Source organism: Pelophylax lessonae, assembly GCF_965119305.1.
Source record: "Pelophylax lessonae genome assembly, chromosome: 9".
Taxonomy (NCBI): Eukaryota; Metazoa; Chordata; class Amphibia; order Anura; family Ranidae; genus Pelophylax; species Pelophylax lessonae.
The window spans coordinates 28952732-28975751 of record NC_138776.1 but is presented as its reverse complement, the minus strand read 5'-3'; the positions used below and the strand labels follow the sequence as shown (position 1 = coordinate 28975751).

General features: G+C 42.3%; 1 protein-coding gene across 1 annotated transcript; it reads left to right on the top strand.

Annotated features, from left to right (window-relative positions):
• Positions 1-3558: 3558 nt before the first annotated feature.
• Positions 3559-21970, top strand: LOC309564567 (pancreatic lipase-related protein 2-like; the record flags this gene model as incomplete). The annotated part of the gene is made up of 12 exons (XM_082269213.1): positions 3559-3607; positions 4486-4640; positions 6401-6526; positions 6609-6743; positions 6924-7032; positions 9234-9353; positions 10347-10463; positions 10542-10660; positions 15113-15251; positions 18848-18959; positions 19698-19865; positions 21898-21970. 12 exons carry the CDS (start codon positions 3559-3561, stop codon positions 21968-21970), a joined length of 1422 nt encoding a protein of 473 aa, XP_082125339.1.
• Positions 21971-23020: the final 1050 nt, after the last annotated feature.

Here is a 23020-nt window from a genome sequence, read left to right as displayed (position 1 = left end):
CTAAGTGCAGTAAGGAAAGTTTAATAAGATGAATCAATACACACCAATATACTCCCAATGAGCAGGTAAAAGAAGGCAGTGTATAACATATTGAAAGGTCAGTCCGTGAGGTGGGTTCATCTGGGTGCCACAAACAGTCAATAGTGATCCGCTCTAGCCGATGGATGTCGGCACTTTATGGATACTGGGGACACAGAGGTGGACTTCCGGTCGCCGAAAGTCCACCTCTCTGTCCCCAGTATCCAGGAAGTGCCAACATCCATCGGCTAGAGCGGATCACTATTGACTGTTTGTGGCACCCAGATGAACCCACCTCACGGACTGACCTTTCAATATGTTATACACTGCCTTCTTTTACCTGCTCATTGGGAGTATATTGGTGTGTATTGATTCATCTTATTAAACTTTCCTTACTGCACTTAGAGTGGCGCCTGTCTTCCTTTTACAGTACCCTACAAGTTCTCTTCTCACTTGTGGCAGAGCAGCCTTTGGTGCCCAAGGACTTTATATACATATGGACTCTTAATGGACTTTTCATGTGTATATGTGCATTTGACATTTTCACTGTGTATTGTAGCAACTGTTGGATTCCCTTTCTTTTTCTTGCGCCAGTATAACAATTTGTTTGTGTTTGGGTATGGGTCTCCTGTATCATGTTGGTTGGTCTTTTTATTAGTAATGATACTAATCGGTTATATGATATTTCATAGTCTATGGGCTCTGCAGTCAATGAGCTGTGGAAATATATTGAGTTGAATTGCTTTTTCTCAAATGTATGAACAGCAATTGGTTCTTTGAAATGGATTATGGGCAACTCAAGATCCAGAGAAACTGATGTCATTGTCACACTCTTGTTGGGGTGAACGTGTGTGTGTATATAGCAGGAACCAATCGCCATGAGCCTGCTGTTATGGGGTGTAGGGTTTCTATAGCAGTCTTGGGGGACAAAAGGCATTGGGGTCAATTTACTAAAGGTTACCACATGCGATATGAAGGTCACATGACTAATTTTTTTTTGGAAATATCACATGAGATAATAAAATAATCAATTCATCAAAGTAAAATGTGATCTAAATACCACAAAAAAAAAAAAAAAAAAGCAAATCCTAAAAGGCAATTTACTATTTATCGTCTGATGTTTGCTGGCGATGTTTGTTTTAGAAATGTACAAAATAACAATTTTGGCTCGGTTCACGTAGATGTGATATGGGAATCGACTTGTGAGACCCCCAAGCTGCACGACATATGAAATTCAATGTTTTTCCTATGAGAGCCACCTTAACTCTTTAACTGATCCTACACAAGTCTGTCCTACTTTAGAAAAGGTTCCTGCACTATTTTGGTCAGACCTTGATATGACTTCAATGCCGCAGAGTGTAAAAAAGTCGTATCAAAGTGGGATTCTAAAATTGCAAGCCGTGCGACTTTGGAGTCAGGCTAGTGTGAACCGAGTCTTAGAGGAACTCTGCACTGGTCAGGAAATAAAGTATAAATGTATTGGGGCCTGTTTACACCACATGCTAGTCCAGCGCAATTTTTTTTTTTTTTTTTTTTTTTTTCTGCATCAAAAATGCATGGAAAATAGGTTATATGGTGTTCAATGGCATAGAATAATTTTAATTCATCCAGCGAAATAAAGTCATCTCTAATGCCCCGTACACACGTGCAGATTATCTGAAGACTTTTGTCTGCAGACTTACCAAAACCAGATAATGAGGTCAAACCTAAACACTTTCAATTTGTATGCAATCCGGCAGGCCCTTGCACTACATAGAAAAGGTAAATCTGAAGACAAAAGTCTTCAGATAATCTGCACGTGTGTGTACGGGGCATAAGAGGTGAGTCGGGAAGAGGTAGCGCAAAGACATTACTGGAAGTGGCGGCAGAGAAGTGATTTTCCAACATTGGAGGCGAGGATCCTGGATATCCACAGAGATTGACTGGTGGATCGATCTGGTGATCCGGGGTGGGAGACTGCTGCAGAGGAGGGGATCAGTCCCTTGAGTTTCCTTATGACTAAGACCCCTTTCACACTTGCGGACCATTCAGATCCGCCTGTCAGTTTATCAGGTGGATCTGAACGGATGCCCCATTCATCCCTATGGGGCATTGGATGTCAGTGGAGACATGTCCGCTGACATCCGGTCCGTCAAATCTGGACGGATGGAAACCCTATTTTCCATCCGTCCATCGGATGAGAACGGACAGGCGGTCCGTTCTCATCCGATTCCCCCATAGAGAACAGTGGGACCTGACAGAGCTGCCATCCGCCTGCTCAGCAGCGGATCGATTCCCCCCCCCCCCACTGAGAAAAATGGAGTCCGCCGACGGGACTCCCGTGTGTGAAAGGGCCCTAAGCCTATTTTGACCATAGTGGCCTTTCCATAAGGTGAGCAGTGACTTCACCTGTTGGTTGTGGTTCTGTCCTATCGCCATAACTCTCTCAAAGATTTCTTTATATCGCTGGATGAATGAAATTCTACAATCTTTTGTGGATTTTTTATATGCCTGTGAACTTTTGAGCACAATTTTTGGACTTTTTCACCGTTTTATTTATTTTGCATTTTTTATTTTGTATATATTAAAGTCACACATATTTTTTGAATAATTGTTTCCATGAGTTTTTAGGGCTTTTAAGGTGCCAGCAAGTTAGAAAACGCATATTAAAATCAATTTTTTATTATAGAAAATGTATAAAATCCTTAATAAAAACAATTATCAGTCTTATTAAGACAATTCCTAGACATGTTTCGCTGTATATGTCAAGTTTCTTCAGGAGGATTTCGTTTTGGATAATGCTCATATATACTAATAGGAAATAAATCTTTCTGAAGAAGTAGGACATGTACTACAGTGAACATGTTGAGGAATTGTTTCTGGTATTGTCTTAATTAGACTGATAATTTGTTTTTATTAAGGATTTTCTATAATAAAAGTATTTATTATAATGTGTTTTTCTGACTTGCTGGCACTTTAAAAGCCCTAAAAACTCTTAGAAACAATTTTGCAATTATTTTCAGGGTGTGGAGCATCTAAATAAATTGGAACACTCATCTATAAAAACATATTTTTTGAATGTTTCTTTATATTGCTCTATTTTGATCTATGTCATTCTGGGTTGGTTTATGAACAAGCCCACTGTTCTCTTTGCTCCAATTTACAAAAAGCCTAGATTTGCATGTCATTCAACGCTATGCGTTGCGATTGCGATGCAGAAAAGAAGAGTCCTGTGCGAGTTCATTACATTGTTGTGTGATTTTTTTTTATTTTTTTTCCTCTTCATACACATCAATGGAAACCGGCATGAAATCGCATCTTTTGATCAGATGTGTGCGAATACTGCTTTCTGTGGAGATTTTTTTACATATTACCCCCCCCCCCCCCCCTCGCAGAAATCGCAGCTGTACCCAATCCCATTTGAAAACACAATAAAATCGCATTACAATTGCACTGCCTTTAGCACAAACCGGAAAGCAAAGATCGCACTGAGATTCACATTGCATAAGTGTGAACCCAGACTTAATGTTGGTGAACTGACCTATTTCTTTTACTTTTCAGATGATTTTTAAACTGGTTCTGGTGCTGTCCATAGCAGCCACTATTAGAGGTAATGTGTTATTACTCCTTTTTATATAGGATTCTGTTTTGCCTGAAGGGGTCTACATTTAGACTTGGCGGGAGGGGGGGTGGGGCACATAAGTCACACATTTGGTACTTGCCTTGAAGCGCAACGTCTTTACTTTCCAGACAAAGCAGTAAAGGATAAGTCTGCCAGCATTCTCGTTCTATCTGTGTCCTTATTGGGGAGTTTAGGAGGAATAGCAAAGTAGAGGCTTCACTACCAAAAGTAGTCCACATGGTTGCATGGCGCCCCACTAGGGAGATTGCCAAATGTCTCCAGTCTAGAAAAGTAAGCATTGGATGGACAGGATCATGATGTTGCTTTCTAGCCACAGGCAAAACACGCCTGGCTCAAAAAAAGCCAGCTTTTAGAAGTTTTACAGTGTTCAGCACTTGCTGGCTAGGGTGGTGATGAGAGTGGAGGGCTTAGAATTTACACCAAAAGTACTAAGATTTTACATATACACTCAACAAAGATACTGGAAAAAATGGCTGGTGAGCTACTGCTTAGCTCACTCATCTATTCATTCATTCATTCATTCATTCATGTTTTAGTAAATTGACTTGGTCAGGTCAGATGACAGCACAGTGCCCCCCACTGCGATGGTCATTTCCATACCTTCTTTGGTTAGTCACTTAGTATTCAGGACAGGAGACTTACTGGTTGCATGCTTATTATGGGACAGTATTTCAAAACCTATTCAAGCTAGGATAAGAAGACTTTCTTGGAAGAATTATGCCTATCAAGCATCTATATTTCTTGTGTTTCCATTATTAGCTGTCCTTGTCTGCTCGGTAAATGTTTGCTTATGATTGTATCGTGAAGGATCAGTCCATAATTTTATCTTTTGCTTCTCTGTCTAGCTGCTCAAATCTGCTATGACAGGCTGGGATGTTTTACAGATGAGCCCCCCTATTCTGTCACACTAGCCAGACAAATCAGTAACTTACCATGGGCACCGGAGGTGATCAACGTTCGATTCCTTCTCTATACTGTAAAGAATCCTAACCAGTACCAAGTAAGTCCGCTCAAAGATGGCTGTACAGAGGAGAAGCAAGATTTCCCCCAACTATCTTGTAGTTAATCCACTGAAAGCTGTCAGGTCTTATTACTGTCTGACCCCAGTGGATGGATGGATGACCTTTGGGGGGGGGGAGTGGGGAGGAGAGCCACCACCTCCTATCCCATCCCATCTTTGGGAGAGGAAATGAGAACATGCATTGTAGGTGCTCTTTGTAGGTAGAAACTCAATGCAGTTGGCACACTTGATGAACTATTGGCTTTCTGAAAGCCTAAGGGCTAAATTACCTTGCAATGTAGTACACTGTGGGTGGTGGTGGTGGGGGGGGGGCGTTGGGGGTTCCAAATTTCCCCAAGAGCAAACAGCCAGAGTCCTGTTGCTGAAGTGCGACCTCAGTACAGGGTAGATCTTGCTCTTTGCTACTGGGGATAAGCAGCATGCAGACTGCTGGAATGAAATTGGGAAGCAGGGGGAGATTTAAAATGCAAAGCTTTGATCACCAAACCATATCTACAATGGCAGCCACTATTTTAGATACTCTACAGGTCCTGTTTTTAAATAGTCCTGGTAAAACAATACTGCAAGTTTTTTGCAGGCTTTTTATCCCCCCTAAGGTTCCTGCAGAGCATTGCGAGTGTAATCTCAGATTCCTGCAACTCTCAGCATGGCTGTCATGCCTGTACCTCGTATGGGCAGTCAATTACCTGAGTAGAAGGAGAAAAATAGTAACCTGTTCTGTAGGTGAACTTGTCCTTTTTTTTTAATGGGAGTGTATAAACCCTGGTAGAGATTGGTCAGATTACTGTCGGTCGTGTCACAGCTTTAAGCCTCGTACACGCGTCGAAATTCGGCCGGGAATTTTTGTCCGACGACCGATCTGCCAATTATCGGATTGTTAGTATGATGCTTCCGACAACCGACTCCGACTTTTCGGCCGAAAAAATCCTGGTGTGCAGGCTATAAAATTTGTCGACCGTCAAAACACGGCCGATTTTCATCTCATTAGTACAGATTTTGATGGGGGCCAGGAAACAATAAGCAGCTGAAAACATCAATTCTGAATAAACTGCATAATCTGCTTCAAGAAAATTAAGAAAGAAAGAGGAAAGAAAGATGTTCATAGTAGGAAGGTGGGAAAGTGAGGTGGAGTGAAGGGAGTGAGCGTAAGGGATGCCCAAGACCAGCATCCCAAAGCTGGGCCATTACAGTGAAGTATAGTTCTCCATAGACTGTGATGGAAGGCCAAATTGTATCCACATGGTCCAAATCCGGGAGAATTGGTTTTGCTTGTTCAGCAGGATACTGGTCAGTTTCTCATTAATAAAGGACCCGTCGATCTGCTGACAAACTTCCTCAAAGGAAAAAAATTGTTTCTTCCAGACTTTGGCAGTAGTCTGGTTTGCTGCTAACTAAATGTAGGCCACCAATTTGAATTGGATTTTAGTAAAATTGGGGGGGGGGGGGGGTTTAAGGTGAAATAAAACCTACCAATGGTCTTTGGGGGAAAGGGCGGTTGAACAAAGCATGTATGAGCTTCAAGACCTTGGTCCAAAACTGTGTGTGCATAGGACAAGTCCACCAAGTACCGTATGTAAAATGTTGCGCAGCCACGCAAGAACAGACCAGTATTCAACAAAATAATTGGGAAAAGAAAAGCAAATGCTCTTCTCCATTCCCAATGACAATCCATTTTGCTGAATATCACAATTTAGGCACAGCACAAACTCCATTTGGCTGATGGAATATATCTTTTCCAGGTGATCAGCGCCCTCAATGTCTCCTCAATCTTTGGCACCAACTTTAAACCCAGCCGTAAATCCATATTCATCATCCATGACTTGGTGGAGACGGGGGACAAGGTGTGGTTGGTAGAGATGTGTCAGGTAAGTGCGGCTGCAGAAAAAAAGGACCTGGCCGACTGTTCTATAAATTCTAACCCATCTTGCATAACTTCCTCTGTTGTAGGCTCTCCTGAAGGTGTCTGATGTGAACTGTTTCTGTGTAGACTGGAGTGGAGGATCGTTTGCTCTCTACTCACAAGCATCCAGAAATATCCATGTGGTTGGGGCTGAAATTGCCTATTTCTTGCGCTTTGTACAGGTATGCACCATGCCAGCAAGTCCTACTTGAACTGAAGCTCATTGTTTCACTCTAGCTTATCTACTGCAATCTAAAACCTTGCAATATTTCTTATTTGTAAGCTAGGAAAATAGATGTGGAAAGTTGCATTAAACACAATATTTCAGAGCATGGCAGATAAAATGGGTTCATTTCTCTCAGGCAGTGTTTGACTATCAAATGCATGACGTCCACCTGATTGGGCACGGTCTGGGGGCACACATTGCTGGTGATGCTGGAAAGAGCCAGAAGGGAATTGGAAGAATTTCTGGTAGGTGGTGTGGAGTTCTGGTGCTTTGTGAATCTGATTTGTAGCCTATGATGTTGGCCAGCAGGCATACACTTAAGATGACCATACACTGTGCAAATTTCGGCTGGTTCCTGATGAACCAGCTGAAATTTGCTTAGTGGGTTACCCTATTATGGACTCTGATCTAACATCTTTGGCTCGAAATGTTGAAGGAACTGGGCAGAAAATTGTCATCTGAACTGTGCCTTCTACCAATCAAATGCAGCCACTGTTTGGGTTTTCTGGTGGCTGGCGGGAGTTGTCTGAATAGAATCGCCCATAGGGCGATTCATCATCCAGGCTGTTGGTGTGGATGGAGGAATGTCAGATGAGTTGTTTGTGTGTATAGAGGGTGTTTTTTGTTAAAGTTTTCATTCAGCCTGCAGAGAAAAAACAAATCTCTGACCAGCTTTAGTCAGTCATGGACCAATAATTGATAAAAGGGAGTTCAACCAAGTAATGTGATGTGTTTATCCCAAGTACAGCTTTAGTGCCCCTGCATATATGGTAATGTAGATATCCTTTTAGTAGGGCCACCAAAACTGGCTCAACACAGCATTTCTGTCCATACAGTCCTGAGACTTTAATCTTCTGTGCTGCAGGAATTTAAAGTGGTATTAAACCCAAGGCAAACCTTTTATTATATTGCATCTCACCAAGATGTGATGGCTGCATTTTTTTTAAGACTTCTTTTCCTCTATTTTCATCTGGTAATCCAGCAAGTAAGTCCTGTTAAAAAGGAAGTAAACCCTCCTCTGACACTTGTACATATAGGTAATCCTTATCATAGGCTTACTTATAGGTACTGTAAATATCTCCTAAACATGTACCGTTTAGGAGATATTTACCTTGCATGCAGCCAGTGACGTCATTGGCGCATGCGCTCTGAAGGAACGGCCGCTCGTGCCATTCCTTCAAAGCTCTGTGCTGTGACCGTCCGCTCCTGCACGCGTGGGCGGGAGTGACGTCACCGCGGCTCCGGCCAATCAGATGGCCGGATGCCACAATTTCCGGAAGACGGGCAACTGGACATGTCGCCCGTCATACAGGTAAGAGGGCGGCATGGCGGGGGCTCGTTCTAAGGTAAGTATTTCATAATGAGCTAGTATGCGATGCATACTAGCTCATTATTTGTCTTGCAGGTTGCAAAAAGAGAAACATTTTTTGGGGGGTTTACAACCGCTTTAATGTTTTGTGTGCGTTTTATTTCCAGCAGAATTTCTCAGATGGGTCAAACCATTTACCACTAGCAGGGGGGCTTACATTGATTAGCATTTATTCATGTAAAACCTTAATCCCAGGATTACAAGAAAAAAAACTATGTGCAACTGCTTAAGTGTTGGAGTGTTGTCTTCAATTTATTAGTGTACTTAAATCTGCTAGTACATCTAACACAACCCTCTCTTCTCCCAACACTGACAATGCTGCTGTCCAAAGGTGCCCCTGTGCTCCTTCATCCAGAGTGTGGGTGCTCTATTACAGGAGGTGTGTTACTAGCCAGATCACCAGGTGAAAACCAGAAAAAGAAAACAAATGCAGTCACCACATCTGATTGGTAAGCTGCAATATGCTACATCTTTGGTTTTGGGTCTCATGCCACTTTAACAGTGGCAAATCTCCTCCTACATTACCCAGCCTATGATTGACCATCAATAAAAGGAAGCAGCAGACGAATGAGCGAACCTTGTTTTTTGTGCTTTCCTCCTATCGCCGTGTTCTTGTGAGCACTGCTGATAGGCTCATTACACTGCCTCTCTGGGTCCTCAGCTAAACGCAAGCTGAAGTCCAGCAGCATCTCTTCTCAGCAATACATACTGGCTGCCACCCAGGGGGCAGCAGCACCAGGAGATTAACATGTCTGAAGAAGCTTCCCAAACCTTTATCTTCTCCCCAGCCACCTTCTGGGTGCTCCTTCCAAAGGATTGGCTGAGGTCATAAAAATATTCTTAACTTCAGTGACTGACCCCCCCCCCCCCCCCCCCCCTAGCTATTTCTGAAAGCTTATTCCAGAGGCAGACAGGAGAAATCGACACCAAACTTAGAAAAACCTGACCAGACCAAAAAAACAGACTGCTACTTCTCCCGAGTACAGAAGAGCCAAAAACTAAATTTTGATTGATTAGAGCAGGGCGCTACATCAAATATTTGTAAAACCTGTCTGAGATTTTCACTTAACTATTCAGGTTTGGATCCAGCTGGTCCCCATTTTGAAACCTCCCCACCTGATCTGAGACTGGACCCCACAGATGCAGTTTTTGTTGATGCCATTCACACAGATGTGTCTTCTGATGCTTTTCATCTTGGTAAGGTTTTGGATTCTGCATGGAACGTTCTCATTCTAGAGTCTGTATCTTATAGCTGCTTTAAAAAAATTAGATGGGGTAATGTGAGGCATGCACAGGATTTCTTTACTTTTTTGATCTTCTATAACTGGAAGCAGAACATCAGCTCAGAATGATGGTCTGTAATGGTACACCACTCACTCCTGATTTTTAGTTGACCTTCTGAAATCATATCTGCTAGATGTAGATTTGTCTTTTGGAAAAATGCATTGTAGTCCATAGGGAAACCAAACTAAAGTGATTAAGGCTAGGTTCACACTAAGGCGGGGTTGAACTTGCACAATTTCAAACCAGCATTTTCAGTCCAACTTCGGGGGCGATTTCAGATATTTGTGTGGGTTCCTGCACAGATGTCTATTGAAATTGCCCCCCGAAGTTGCAGAAAGTACTTTTGGGAATCGGTGTGGTGCCGTAAAGTTGGCATTGCATCGATTTAGACGGTGCCATTGCCGGCAATTGGCTCTGATTTGACATGTCAAATTGGCCCAATGTGAATGTGGGCTAAGGATCCGTTTTTATGGCTCCAGACTGTTTGGGAAGAGTTTCAACTATTACATACTTTTTCTTGAGCAAAAAAGCTACTAGCTGGAACATGGCATTGGATACTGTAACGAAACATGGTGTAATTTAAAAATTGCCTATTTTGTTAATGGCATTCTTCCAAATCACTATAACTTAATATGGGGGGTGTCACAGGTCTGCAAAAAAAACATGAAAGGGGTTTTCCTATAGGAAGCTTCTTCCAAACCAACTTTCTTAAGCAGTGCTGCTCCTGGTAAACTTGGAGGTGAATTTTGCTACAATAGTCCTGCTCAACCCTAATGAGAAGCCTCCGCTAACCCACAAGACTGAGTTGACCAGCCTTTGGCTTGCCTGCCATAGTTTGTCTGTAATTGTGCAACTGCATTTCATTCGGTCTCTGATTGGCATCAGTAACTTGCATTTGTGTGTTAGGTTTTGGCATGAAGCAGACAGTTGGCAACGTTGACTTCTTCCCCAATGGTGGTGAAAGGATGCCTGGCTGTGACAAAGTATCTTTTAGATTTGAAGATCTTGACAACATGATTAAAGGTAACTTCATGATTCCTATTTACTTTACACTGTTGTAGTGGTCAATAATGACTTACACCTACACAACCTTCTTTTCAGAGCTTCATGAAAAGGTCTTCTGCAACCACCAAATGAGTGTCAACTTCTTTACAGAGAGTGTTCTGAAGCCTGATGGTTTAATTGGCTACCCTGCTTCATCATACAGTGCTTTTCAAGAGGTTAGTTTTAAAGCAGCTTACACTCCACAATGCAAAGGCAAAATTCTAACAATTTAAGAAAATGGCAGCACTAGTTAGGCCATCTTTTAACTGAGCCAAGTAACACGTTAATGTTCCAGTAGCTAGTTTACTGGAGTGCTATTGAGGCAAACTGAAGATCTTACCCGTTACCCCCTTATTTCACCTACAAGGCATATTTACAGCCAAAACATTAAATATTTGAATACGAGGAACAGTTAAACTGCCCTTGCTGGGATTCAATAACTTGCCCTGGTGAACATTTTGCTACAGAACAGAGCGGTTGAATTGACGCCACTGATGGAACAAATGTTCTCATAACAAAAAAAAATGGCAAAAGAAATTCCACTGGTTTAAACTCCGCTTGTGTATTAATGGTTTAATTGTCCTTCTCTGTAGCATGATATTGTCCACATGGGATACAGCATATGTAGTAACTAAGTCTGGGGATTCCTGTTTAGATCTACATGGACTTTGGATTTATTGACTATGGGTTACTTAGGACTTGCCTTAGATAATCCTTCGGCTCAGTTTAGTTGCTCTGCAGGAGCCATCATTCCTTAATGTCCAATGATATTCCTGGGTGCACTGTTAACAGCTGTGGTGATTAATATATGCTGGAGTCAGATTCTACCGTCAAATCGCTTGTGCATACGGTATATTGTCAAAAGTATTGGGACACCTGCCTTTACATGAACATGATTTTTAATGGCATCCCTGTCTTAGTTGTAGGGTTCAATATTGAGTTGGCCCACACTTTGCAGCTATAACAGCTTCAACTCTTCTGGGAAGGGTGTCCATAAAGTTTAGGAGTGGGTCTATGGGAATGTTTGACCATTCTTTCAGAAGCGCATTTGTGAGGTCAGGCATAATGTTGACGAGAAAGCTTGGCTCACAGTCTCTGCTAACTTATCCCCAAGGTGTGTATGTATGTGTATATGTATGAGGTCCGCTACCTCCAGTTTGTTGTGAGCATTCACTTGGTGGACATGAGCACATTTTGTTTAGTGGTGGAAGTGGCTGGCACACTGCAATTTGCAAACCTCTTTAAATGGACCTTTTTGATTGCACAAGTTTTCTGCATTTTATATGGCACCAGTTGGACTTTTGTGGGAACAAGTCAGCATATTTGTTCAGTTATAGCTTTATCATGTATATGTATTTTATTTCGCTAAAATTCACTGTTATTTTGTTGTTTTTAAGAGATATTTGATAGTAGGTAGTGCCATTCCCTTTTTATCATTTGTTTATCTGCTTATGGTGCATGTAAAGTGGCAACTGGGTAAATTGTAACGTGTGTGTGTGTGTGTGTGTGTGTATATATATATATATATATATATATATATATATATATATATATATATATATATATATATATATATATATATATATATATATATATATATATATATATATTATATAATTTTTGAGGGTGAATACCATAGCATCGGCAATATACAAATTTACCTAAAAAGATATCCGAAAATTTCTTGCATTTAGATGTTGAGTAGGCCCCTGGGCAGACTGCAAGCCATTTCAACAATATCTGTCCTTGCAAGCAGGGGATGATTTTCCTCATTAACATACAATACAGAAGCCCACTGTCTAAATTCCATGTAAAGGGCCATATGCACAGGCCGAAAATTGGGCAGGATCATCCGGTTCAAAATTGCCGATGTTTAGCCAGTGTGTATGGCATCCATAGTTACATAGTAGGTGAGGTTGAATAAAGACAATAGTCCATCTAGTTCAACCTGTGTAGGTGTGTGTGGCTGTAATCATCTCTCATACCCCTGAATGTTCTGATCCTTGAGATGTAAGTCTAAGTCTTTTGAAAGCCACCATACTACCCGCAGAAACCACCTCTTGTGGTAGAGAATTCCACAATCTTGTTGCCCTAACAGTAAAGAACCCCCCGCGTTGCCTGAGGTTAAAACGCTTCACCTCTAATTGCATTGTATGCCCTCGAGTCCTCATGCAATCCCTTCGAATGAACAGCTTTTTTTCTAAGCTGGGATCCCCATTAAGATATTTATAAATTGCTATCACGTCCCCCCTCAGACGTCTCTTCTCCAGGGAGAATAAATCGAGCGATTTGTAGACGCTCTTCATAGTCAAGGTCCTCCAATCCCCTAATTAGTTTAGTTGCCCTTCTCTGGACTCTCTCCAGCTCCAACACATCCCTCCTGAGGACTGGCGACCAGAACTGGACGGAATACTCCAGATGCGGTCGGACCAGAGTTTTATAAAGTGGAAGGATTATAGTCTTATCTCTGGAATGCATCCCTTTCTTTATGCATGCTAATGTTCTGCTGGCTTTGGCAGCTGCCGCTTGACATTGCATGCTGTTTCCTAATCTATCATCAACCAAGACTCCCAGATCCTTCTCCATTTTTGATTCCCCCAAGGGCTCCCCTCCTAACGTGTATTGTGTTTTTATGTTTTTAGTCCCCAAGTGCAAAACCTTACACTTCTCCACGTTAAACCTCATTTGCCATGTCGTTGCCCACTCCGTTATTTTGTCCAGGTCATTCTGTAGGATATCTGCTTCATGTTGTGAAGTTATTGCCCTGCCCAATTTTGTGTCATCCGTTCTGCCAATCGGCACCCGATCAGCATGCTCAACCAATGGCTGAGAACAATGACCAGTGTGTTCTGGAGGGGGGGGGGGGGTTGTTGTACTAACATCGGATCGTTAGTACAGTGGTTCCTTCTGAGCTTGTGTGTGTGTGTGTGTGTTAGTGTACATGTAACAAATAGTAATGTTCTCCAAGCGGCAAAGGTAATGTCACATTTTTATTGGTTAATTTCTTAACAATGTATGCTTTCAGGATAAATTGGATTCCTTCATCAGACCTTCTAGGATTTAAATTCAGAAATACGTAAATTGTAAAGTTTGACAAAGAGTTGAAGTATCCTGAAAAGCTTGCATCTTGACTCAAATTAGCCAAAGAAGGGTATTTTATCTCTAACTTTCTGCATGAATCAATGGCTAACAAAATATAGTACTCCACTACAGCAGAAGTGGAAATGCACCCCGACTGGGTACCTCCGTTGACGGATGCTCCTAGTGCTTCCCGAGGGCTCCAAGCACTCCACCAGACACCATAACCACCATAGACCCCACAAACCATCGCGGCTTGGTTGGGGTCTCGCCGCCTCCTAGTCACCCTGGACCTACGACAAGGCTCCAGTGCGTGAACCTCTTTTCCCAGGAACAGGAACAAGCTCTTACAAGAGCTTAGTGATTATTCCAAGGAGTATGAAGAGCATAGCAATCCCTTGTAGCAGATCCCCCAATAAGAGACAGAACTCTAGATTGAGGGTGAAGTAGAACTCAAACTGTTTATTCAAACACATGCACAAAGAGATATACTCTGTGAGACAATTCTCCCCTCTCCCATAGCAGCCAATCCACATACACATTTACATCCCATAATAAGTTTTATCTAAAGGCAGACAGAAACAATAGAACAATGGAATACAGACACTTACCAATAACAAACCCCACCTCACTATCTAGCAAGGGTCTATGAGACACTCCTGCAATATTCTAGCAATCTGAAAAGTCAAACCATTCATCTTCATACATTTCTTGAGAGATAATGCTGACAAATATTACTGTCCCATCTGAAGCCATCCAAGTATCTGTCCCTCACTACCTGTGAACACCATCACAATGTTTATAGGTAAAGTTGATCCAGGGAATATCCAATTGAATATTGGGGGATCAGGAAGGAATTTTTTTCCCATGCTGGAGCAAATTGGATCATGCTTTGCTGGGATTTTTTTGCCTTCCTCAGGATCAACTGTGGGTACAGCATTGTGTATATCAGATTGTATTGGTTAATACAAACTAGATGGAATTATCTTTTTGCAACGAGACTGACTATGTAACATTGAGTATGTGTGCTTCCTTTGCAAATCACATCTGTCATCCAGTATGCTCAACACTTTGCTCCAGTATAGAGGGATGACTATTGAATGCTGGTAATAGCCCCCCCTCCGCCATACTAGGAAGACATGTGTAATTTTAACTCTTCAGATGTGAGCAGCTTGGCCTTGGTGTATCAAAAGGCAAATGGTATTTGAAGGGTTGGGAATCAAGTCATTGGACTTTATTGCCGTCTGTCTCCAAATGGTTACTATTGTCACCAGGATAGAGTGATGAGGGATCTCAAAGCAGGGACGCTTCTGGTGAAGAGGGGCTTTTTTCCCCCCCTGCCTACAAAAAAGAGGAAATCTTCCCAATGGGACATGGGATGTCAAATGACAAGTCTTCTACAAGTGTTTTGGTTCTAGATAACCTGGATCCTGATGCCACAGCTAGGGTTATAGTATAAACTTCACAATTCTGGCAGTTTTTTGGGCTCCCCCCTATAAGCGCTACAATTAAAAAAAAAAAAAAAAAATGCCTTCTGATTTTTCTTTTAGGGATCTGGGTTTCCTTGCACCAAAATTAGTTGTGCCTTCATGGGGTACAAGGCGGATGAATATGTGCTTGGTCATTTTCAAGACTCTACAATCAATCAGATTTTTACCCTGAACACTGGAGACCATTCAAATGTCCTGCGTAAGTAGGTTCCTTCTAGGAAACTAGATGTTTCATGGTTTGAGCAACAAATACCAGAACCCTTCAGACCTGCTGTGTCTGAAATTCAGGTTTCTGCCTTTAGTGTCCGCCCACTGGTTTTATTTTACCTCAATTTCCCTTCAGTGGTTTCCTAATTACTGGGAACCAGAGGTTCCTGATGGCCAAAAGGATTAATGCTGGAATTTGTATAGAGGCTCTTGTAGCCTTTCTCTTATCCAGAGTGTTAAGTTTGTATGCTCCATGTGTAATACCTAAAAAAGAAAGTGTTGCGCGCTTGACACACAAACTCTTATAGGTGCATATCGCAATAAAAGTGCAAAAAATGTACTGCAAAATTAAATTTGAAGGATATATTTCTTCAAGTGAAAAAGTGCTTCAAACTGATAAAAATAACAAAAAAAATTTAAGCACATAATTGACCACCATTTAGTCCATGTTCTCATGAAAAAAGTAAAGTGCTATAATCATATGATGATAATCCCAATGACCAATTATGGAAAAAGATGGGTGTTCCACTCGTGTATTCCTAATTAAATTGGTGCTGCAGTTGGTCACCCAAATTGTGCTCCACTCCCAAGTGTGGGTATTGACCTCTTACCAGAGGACATGACCCTTCCAGGTCTGAAAGCTTATTGGATAAACGTCCCATTGAAGTATGGAAAATGACTCTCAGCAGGCAGATCAATATAGCAAATAACCACTTGGATGCGCTCTCCTAATCTGCATAATCGGATATCATATAGTCCAATTTTAAGCCCCGTACACACGTACCGATTGTCGGCTGTAAATATTCGGCCGACGACCGATCCGCCGATTGTAGGCTTGTTAGTATGATGCTGCCGACAGCGCACTTTCGGCCGAAAAGAATCTGTCGTGTAGACATTAAATTTTTTGTTGGCCAACACCAGAACGGCCGATTGTTCGCCAGTCAGTACAGAATTCGGCCGACAATCAGCAGATTTGCAAGACTGGGCATGCTCAGAAAAGAAAAAACACACGGAAAGTTAACCATCACATGACATCACTTCTGCAGTCGGCTGTTGTTGGCCGACAAAATTCATGTGCAGTCTTTTGCAGTTTTCAACCAACACGACAGCCCTGGACAAAAGACGGCCCACGATCGGTACGTGTGTACGGGGCTTTAAGGCCCGTACACACGTACCGATCGTCGGCATACAAACGTCGGTGGACGAAGGATCTGCCGATTGTACGCGTGTTAGTATGGTGCCTCCGACAGATGTCTGCGCACAATCCGCGGACAAAAGTCTTTCGTGCAAACATGAAAATATTTGTATGCCGACACCAGAACGGACGATTGTTCGCCTGTCAGTACACAATTCGGCCGACAGACCGCAGATTTGCAAGACTGGGCATGCTCAGAAAATAGAAAACACAGGGAAAGTTAACCATTACATGACATCACTTCTGCAGTCGGCGGACAAAATTCTTGTGCTGTCCTTGTGCTGTCTTTGCACTTTTCAGCAGACACCGACATCCCGGGGAGAAAAGAGGAACATTTGTAAGCCGACCATCGGTACGTGTGTACGGGGCTTTAGTCTCCTAAAGGCAAATGGAACACTGTGCACACAGAGAGGGAAGGAAAACCTCATTGCGCAACGTCCTTTAAAAAAAAAAAAAATGTAACCACTTGACTTCCGGTAGGTTTCCCCCCACAAATAGAGCTTTCTTTTGGTGGTATTTTACCTTCTGCAGTTTAATTTTTTGCACTATGAACAAAAAAGACCAACAATTAAAAAAAAAAAAATAATAATTTTTTACTTTCTGCTGCAAAACACATCCAATAATAAAAAAATAAAAACTAAAATATCTTTATTAATGTTGGCCAATATGTATTCTGCTAAAATATTTTTGGTTAAAAAAAATCCCAATGAGCATATATTGATTGGTTTGCACAAAAGTTATAGCGTCTATAAACTATAGGATATTTTTTTTATGGAATTTTTTAATATTTTTTACTAGTAATGGCAGCGGTCAGCAACTTATAGCGACCTTGCGGCGGACACACTGGTCACTTTTGATACTTTTTTGGGGACCAATGACCAATACAGTGATCAGTGTTAGAAAATATGTACCGACACTGTCAGGGAAGAGGTTAACATCAGGGGTGATCAAAGGGTTAAATGTGTTCCCTGGGAGTGCTTGCTAACACTGTAGGGGTTGCTTGTACTGTGGGAAGACAGCGATCCGTGTTCCTGCTTGGCAAGAAACACAGGATCTCTCTTCCCTACTAACAGAACAGCAATCTGCCTTGTCTACATTTTACATTCTACCTCTGTCCGGAATGATTGGCAGGTCCCGGCGGATGGTGGGTCCACCAGACCTGCTGATTGGCTCCCAGTGTGCCCAATACCAGCCAGAGCGGGTCGCTGGCGGGGGCCTTTGCACATCAGACCCAGAAGAGCAGAATAATGCACCTTTACATTCTCCCCAGAGGAGCCGCCCTACCGCAGTAAAAAGTACGTGGGGCAGCAGCAAGCAGTTAATAGTTGCAACTGGTGACAAAGTCTCATACAACAAAACATACGTCAGGCGGAGGTAATGGTGATGTCAGCATGCCCCTCCCCAGGGCGCCAGACTTCTATTTTATACTGAATGCCTGTTTTCTACTGTTCTTGGGAGTGTATGTGTGTGTGTGTGTGTGTGTGTGTGTGTGTGTGTGTATATATATATATATATATATATATATATATATATATATATATATATATATATATATATATATATATATATATATATATATATATATATATATATATATATATATATAATTTTTTTTCCAATTTATTTAACTGCCTGCTGAGAGTCCTTTCCCACCATACTACAATGGGACATTTTATCCAAAAAGGCCCTTTCAGACCTGGAAGGGTCATATCTTCAGGTAAGACTAATTTCCACACTTCGGAGTGGAGCACATTTTGGGTGACCAACTGCAGCAGCAATTTAATGAGGAATACATTGATTATAGCACTTTACTTTTTGCATGATAGCATTGACTAAATGGTGGCCAGTTAGAGGGAAGTTGAGCTTTTCTTCACCCTCCCCACCTCTCCACCTCGTAGTTTTGACAGAAGGCAATCTGAGCAGAAGCTTGGTTCCACACCCCCCCCCCTCCTTCTGAGCGTGAGCTCAGAGGACGGGGCACTTGAAACTTTTATTTTTATTTTATTTTTTTTATATCACTTTTATTCCTATTACAAGGAATGTAAACATCCCTTGTAATGGACCTCCTTTATTTTGAGATCTGGGGTCAAAAAGACATCAGATTTCACATTTACGCTTAAAAGCGCACACAAAAAAAGATATTTTACATTTACCGAAGGAAAAAAAAAATTGGCCCTTTAGGCGGAAGTGACGTTAAGACGCCTATAAATCCGCCGCCGGGACCACTTTTATCGGGCGGCGAATCACCGACTGCTTAAAAAAAATTACCAGGGTTATGCAGCCATAACCCTGTTAATTAACATCATTATATGTAAATATACAGTGGATGGTCCAGAAGGTTTACCATAACACCAAGAGCGATATTCCTCTAACAGAAAACTTCTTATTTCTAGGCTGGAGGTACAACATAACGATCACAATCATGGGGTCGAAATTTGTTTTGGGGTCTCTTTCCGTGTCTCTTTGTGGAAAGGATGAATGTTCCGGTTTGTATAAAATTTACAGGTATGTTGGACTGCTGCTGGTCTTGATCATTGTAAAGGGAACCTGTGAGAATCCTTGGCCTAACATACATTAAAGTATATGTAAACTCCTTGATGATGAAAGTTCTTGACCATTTCATAAATAATGCAGCTTTCATTAAAATCCCTTTGTGATTCTGCCATGAAGGTCCTTGTTCAAGCATATTTTGTTATAGGGCAACAACACTGTGCCCCTGCATAGTCACATGGACTTCCAAAGGAGAACACGAGAGACAATTTAACATGCATTACATAGGCATGGTCCACCACCGTTGTGACCATCATTCATTATCCTTTGCTGGTGTGCGTGAAGACAGCAAGTGGATGCAGAAGATGACAGTTCTGAGATTTGGGGGGGGGGGGCTTTTCTTCTCCCCACTCGTACAGTAGTAAGATTAAGTGAGTTTATCCTATAGTAAGGTGAAGATTAGGGAGTGAGTTTACAATCTGCTACATGTCAACCCTGTTCGCCCCTATCTCCTTCAACATTGGGTGCTGCTCAGCCATGGACAAGATGCTAGTTGCAGAGCTGATGTACCTGTACAGCATATGTAATGTGCAGGTAACCGTTCCCAAATAAATGGGATTCACCACTACACGTAGAAATGGGGATATTGAGACTATGTTGTATGTTTGTTATTTTAATTTTAAGTCTATGACTTGTTTAACTGGCCTTCCCTTAACAGCAGGATTGCCAATTGACGCTTTACTTTGTTTGCAGTGGACTCCTTCGATCTGGTTTAACCTACTCCTCACTTGTTGATGTGGAGTTAAATGTGCACCCCGTACAGACGGTGGAATTTGTCTGGCATAAAAGTATCTTCTCTATCCTGCATCCCAAGCTGGGTGCCTCAGCTGTCAAATTGCAATACGGACCAAGTGGAGAGATGTATGTATTAAAATAGAATTCTTTGCAACCGCTTTTAAACTAAAGTAGACTTGAGTACAACTTGTGGGAGATTGAAGAAAAATTGCAAGTGCCAGAAGGTTCCCCAAATTCAGGTGTAATTTAAGGTATAAATAAGCCAACCGGGGTCTATTATGTTAATGGCTTTTTAAGATTTTTACTGTTTTTGTACATACACTATATTACCAAAAGTATTGGACACTTGCCCTTACACACACATGAACTTAAATGGCATTCCAGTCGAAGTCCGAAGGGTTCAATATTGAGTTGGCCCACCCTTTGCGGCTATAACAGCTTCAACTCTTCTGGGAAGGCTGTCCACAAAGTTTAGGAGTGTGTCTATGGCAGGGGTCCTCCAAACTTTTTAAACGGGGCCAGTTCACGGTCCCTCAGACACTGTTGGGGGCCAGACTATAGTTTGAAAAAAAAATATGAACTAATTCCAATGCGCATATTTTATTTGTAGTGCACAAAAAAAACAGGAAAAACAATACAATATTTTATATTAAATAAATTTTTTTTTAACCACAGCATGCCCCGCCCCTTTCAATGCAGAGTGACCACAGCGTGCTGTGCCCCCTTCAATGCAGAGATCAGTGCACTTACCTGCAGCGGCTGCTTCTCCTCAGTCCCCTGCGTCTCCTCCAGTCCTCCCGCCTCCTCCTCGGCCAATGGCATGGGTTTGCCTTTCAGCCAATCAGGAAGTGGGTCTCGGACCCGCTTCCTGATTGGCCAGGAGGAGGATCCGTGTAACAATAGTGAATTTTCATTTGCTATTGTCACACAAATGGGTGGGCTAGGGCGCAGTGCTCTGTGCCCCGGGTCCGCCCTTTTCTGAAGCCTATTAGAACTTCATGAGTGACAGGCAGTCAGCCCTATGTCAATCCCGGACGGCGGGCTGGGTTAAGGACCCTGGCGGGCCGCATTTGAGGACCCCTAGTCTATGGGAATATTTGACCATTCTTTCAGAAGCACCTTTTGTGAGGTCAGGCACTGACATTGACGGAGAAGGCCTGGCTCAGTCTCTGCTCTAAATCATCCCAAAGGTAATCTATTGGGTTGAGGTCAGGACTCTGTGCAGGCCAGTCAAGTTCCTCAACCCAAAACTCACTCATCCATGTCTTTATGGATCTTACTTTGTGCACTGGTGTGCAGTCCTGTTGGAATAAGAAGGGCCAACCCCAAACTGTTCCCACAAAGTTGGGGAACATGAAATTGTCCAAAATGCCTTGGTATGCTGAGTTCCCTTCACTGGAACTAAGGGGCCAAGCCCAACCCCTGAAAAACAGCCCCACACCATACTCCACCCCCCCCCTTCCTCCACCAAATGATTTGGACCAGTGCACAAAGCAAGGTCCATAAATACATGAATGAGTGAGTTTGGGGGGGAGGAACTTGACTGGCCTGCACCTCAACCTGATAGAAAGCCTTTGGGATGAATTGGAGCGCTGACTGTGGCCCAGATCTTCTGGTCCACATCTGTGCCTGACCTCACAAATGCACTTCTGGAAGAATGGTTAAACATATTCCCATAGACACTCCTAAATCTTGTGAAATACCCGAAGAGGGCATTCTAAGAACTCTGAAATGTGTTTGGATTCACATTCATAAAACCTTTGGCTATTCTTTGTGGTATTCATTTTTTACCTTAACGGAAGGAGTTGCAGTACAGTTTTTGTTATAAATGAGTTGCTTTATGCCAATTTGGCCTGTAAAGCAATTTAGAATAACAAGTGAAGTTACAAGCTGAAGAAAAAAAAACAACTTTTATTGCATAGGACTTGGAGTTCCATTGATGTTAAATCAGCCTAGACTCTGGAATAGTGTAGGACATGGCTCTCAGACTCTTGGAACTAACTTTTGGCACCTGTTTTCCTTTTGGAAATGTGTGGGAAACAAATCTTATATTCAAGCTTTAGCATCTATTCAAGTTGTTATTGTCTGCATGCAAATGTATTTGCTTTGATTTAACAACTGCACAGTATAATCCTGTTTATTGTATGTCCTTATCCAGGTACAAGTTCTGTGGAGGAGACCTGACAGTAGAAGATACAAAACAGACTCTGGAAGAATGTTACGTTTTATAGATTCAATTTTAAAGATTGCTAATAAATGGAAGAAAAACCAACGGATGTCGTGTGTGGGTGTTTTTTTTTTTTTTTTTTTTTTTTTTTTTTTTTTGGCGATAAGTATTCGAAATTTCTATCTTTTCCTGCTCTCTCAGATCCATCCTAAAAACCACCTTCCCGTTTGTCCTATGTGATAATTTATTGATTAAATAGGAGGTCAAAAGGAGGCAGTGATGGGACTAAGCTTGGCTTGTAGAAGGTCCATTAAGGCTCCGTTCACATGTAGGCGTTTTTGGAGCGTTTTTCTGCTCACTGATCAGCTCTCAAAACGCCCAACAAGACAAATCCCGTTCATTGCAATGACCCCTGTTCACATCTGAGCATTTTGACGCCCTAAGGAAAACGCCCAACGCTCAAAAAAGTACTTGAGCTTCTTTTTGGGCAGATCACAGGCGTTTTGTCCCATAGACCTCAATGTAAAGTGATATTTGGCGTTTCACAGGCGTTTTACAAGCGTTTAGTTGCTCCTGATCAGCTCAAACAGCACAACTCTCCACCCAGGTCTCCACCCCCTTGGCATGCCTCTGCTGTGAGCACATTTTCCTGAAACATGGAGAGCCGCAGTTAGGCAGTTTAGGTGACCAGACCCTGCCATACCAAGGTGACCGTAGCCTGCTGCCATACCAGGGTGACCGTAATGTAGTTTCGGTGAACTGACTCTGCTATGCCAGGGTGACCAAACTCTTCCATGCCAAGGTGACCGTAACAAAGTTTCGGTGAACTGACTCTGCTATGCCAGGGTGACCAAACTCTTCCATGCCAAGGTGACCATAACGAAGTTTAGGTGAACTGACTCTGCTATGCCAGGCTGACCAAACTCTTCCATGCCAAGGTGACTGTAACGAAGTTTAGGTGAACTGACTCTGCTATGCCAGGGTGACCAAACTCTTCCATGCCAAGGTGACCGTAACTAAGTTTAGGTGAACTGACTCTGCTATGCCAGGGTGACCAAACTCTTCCATGCCAAGGTGACCGTAACGAAGTTTAGGTGAACTGACTCTGCTATGC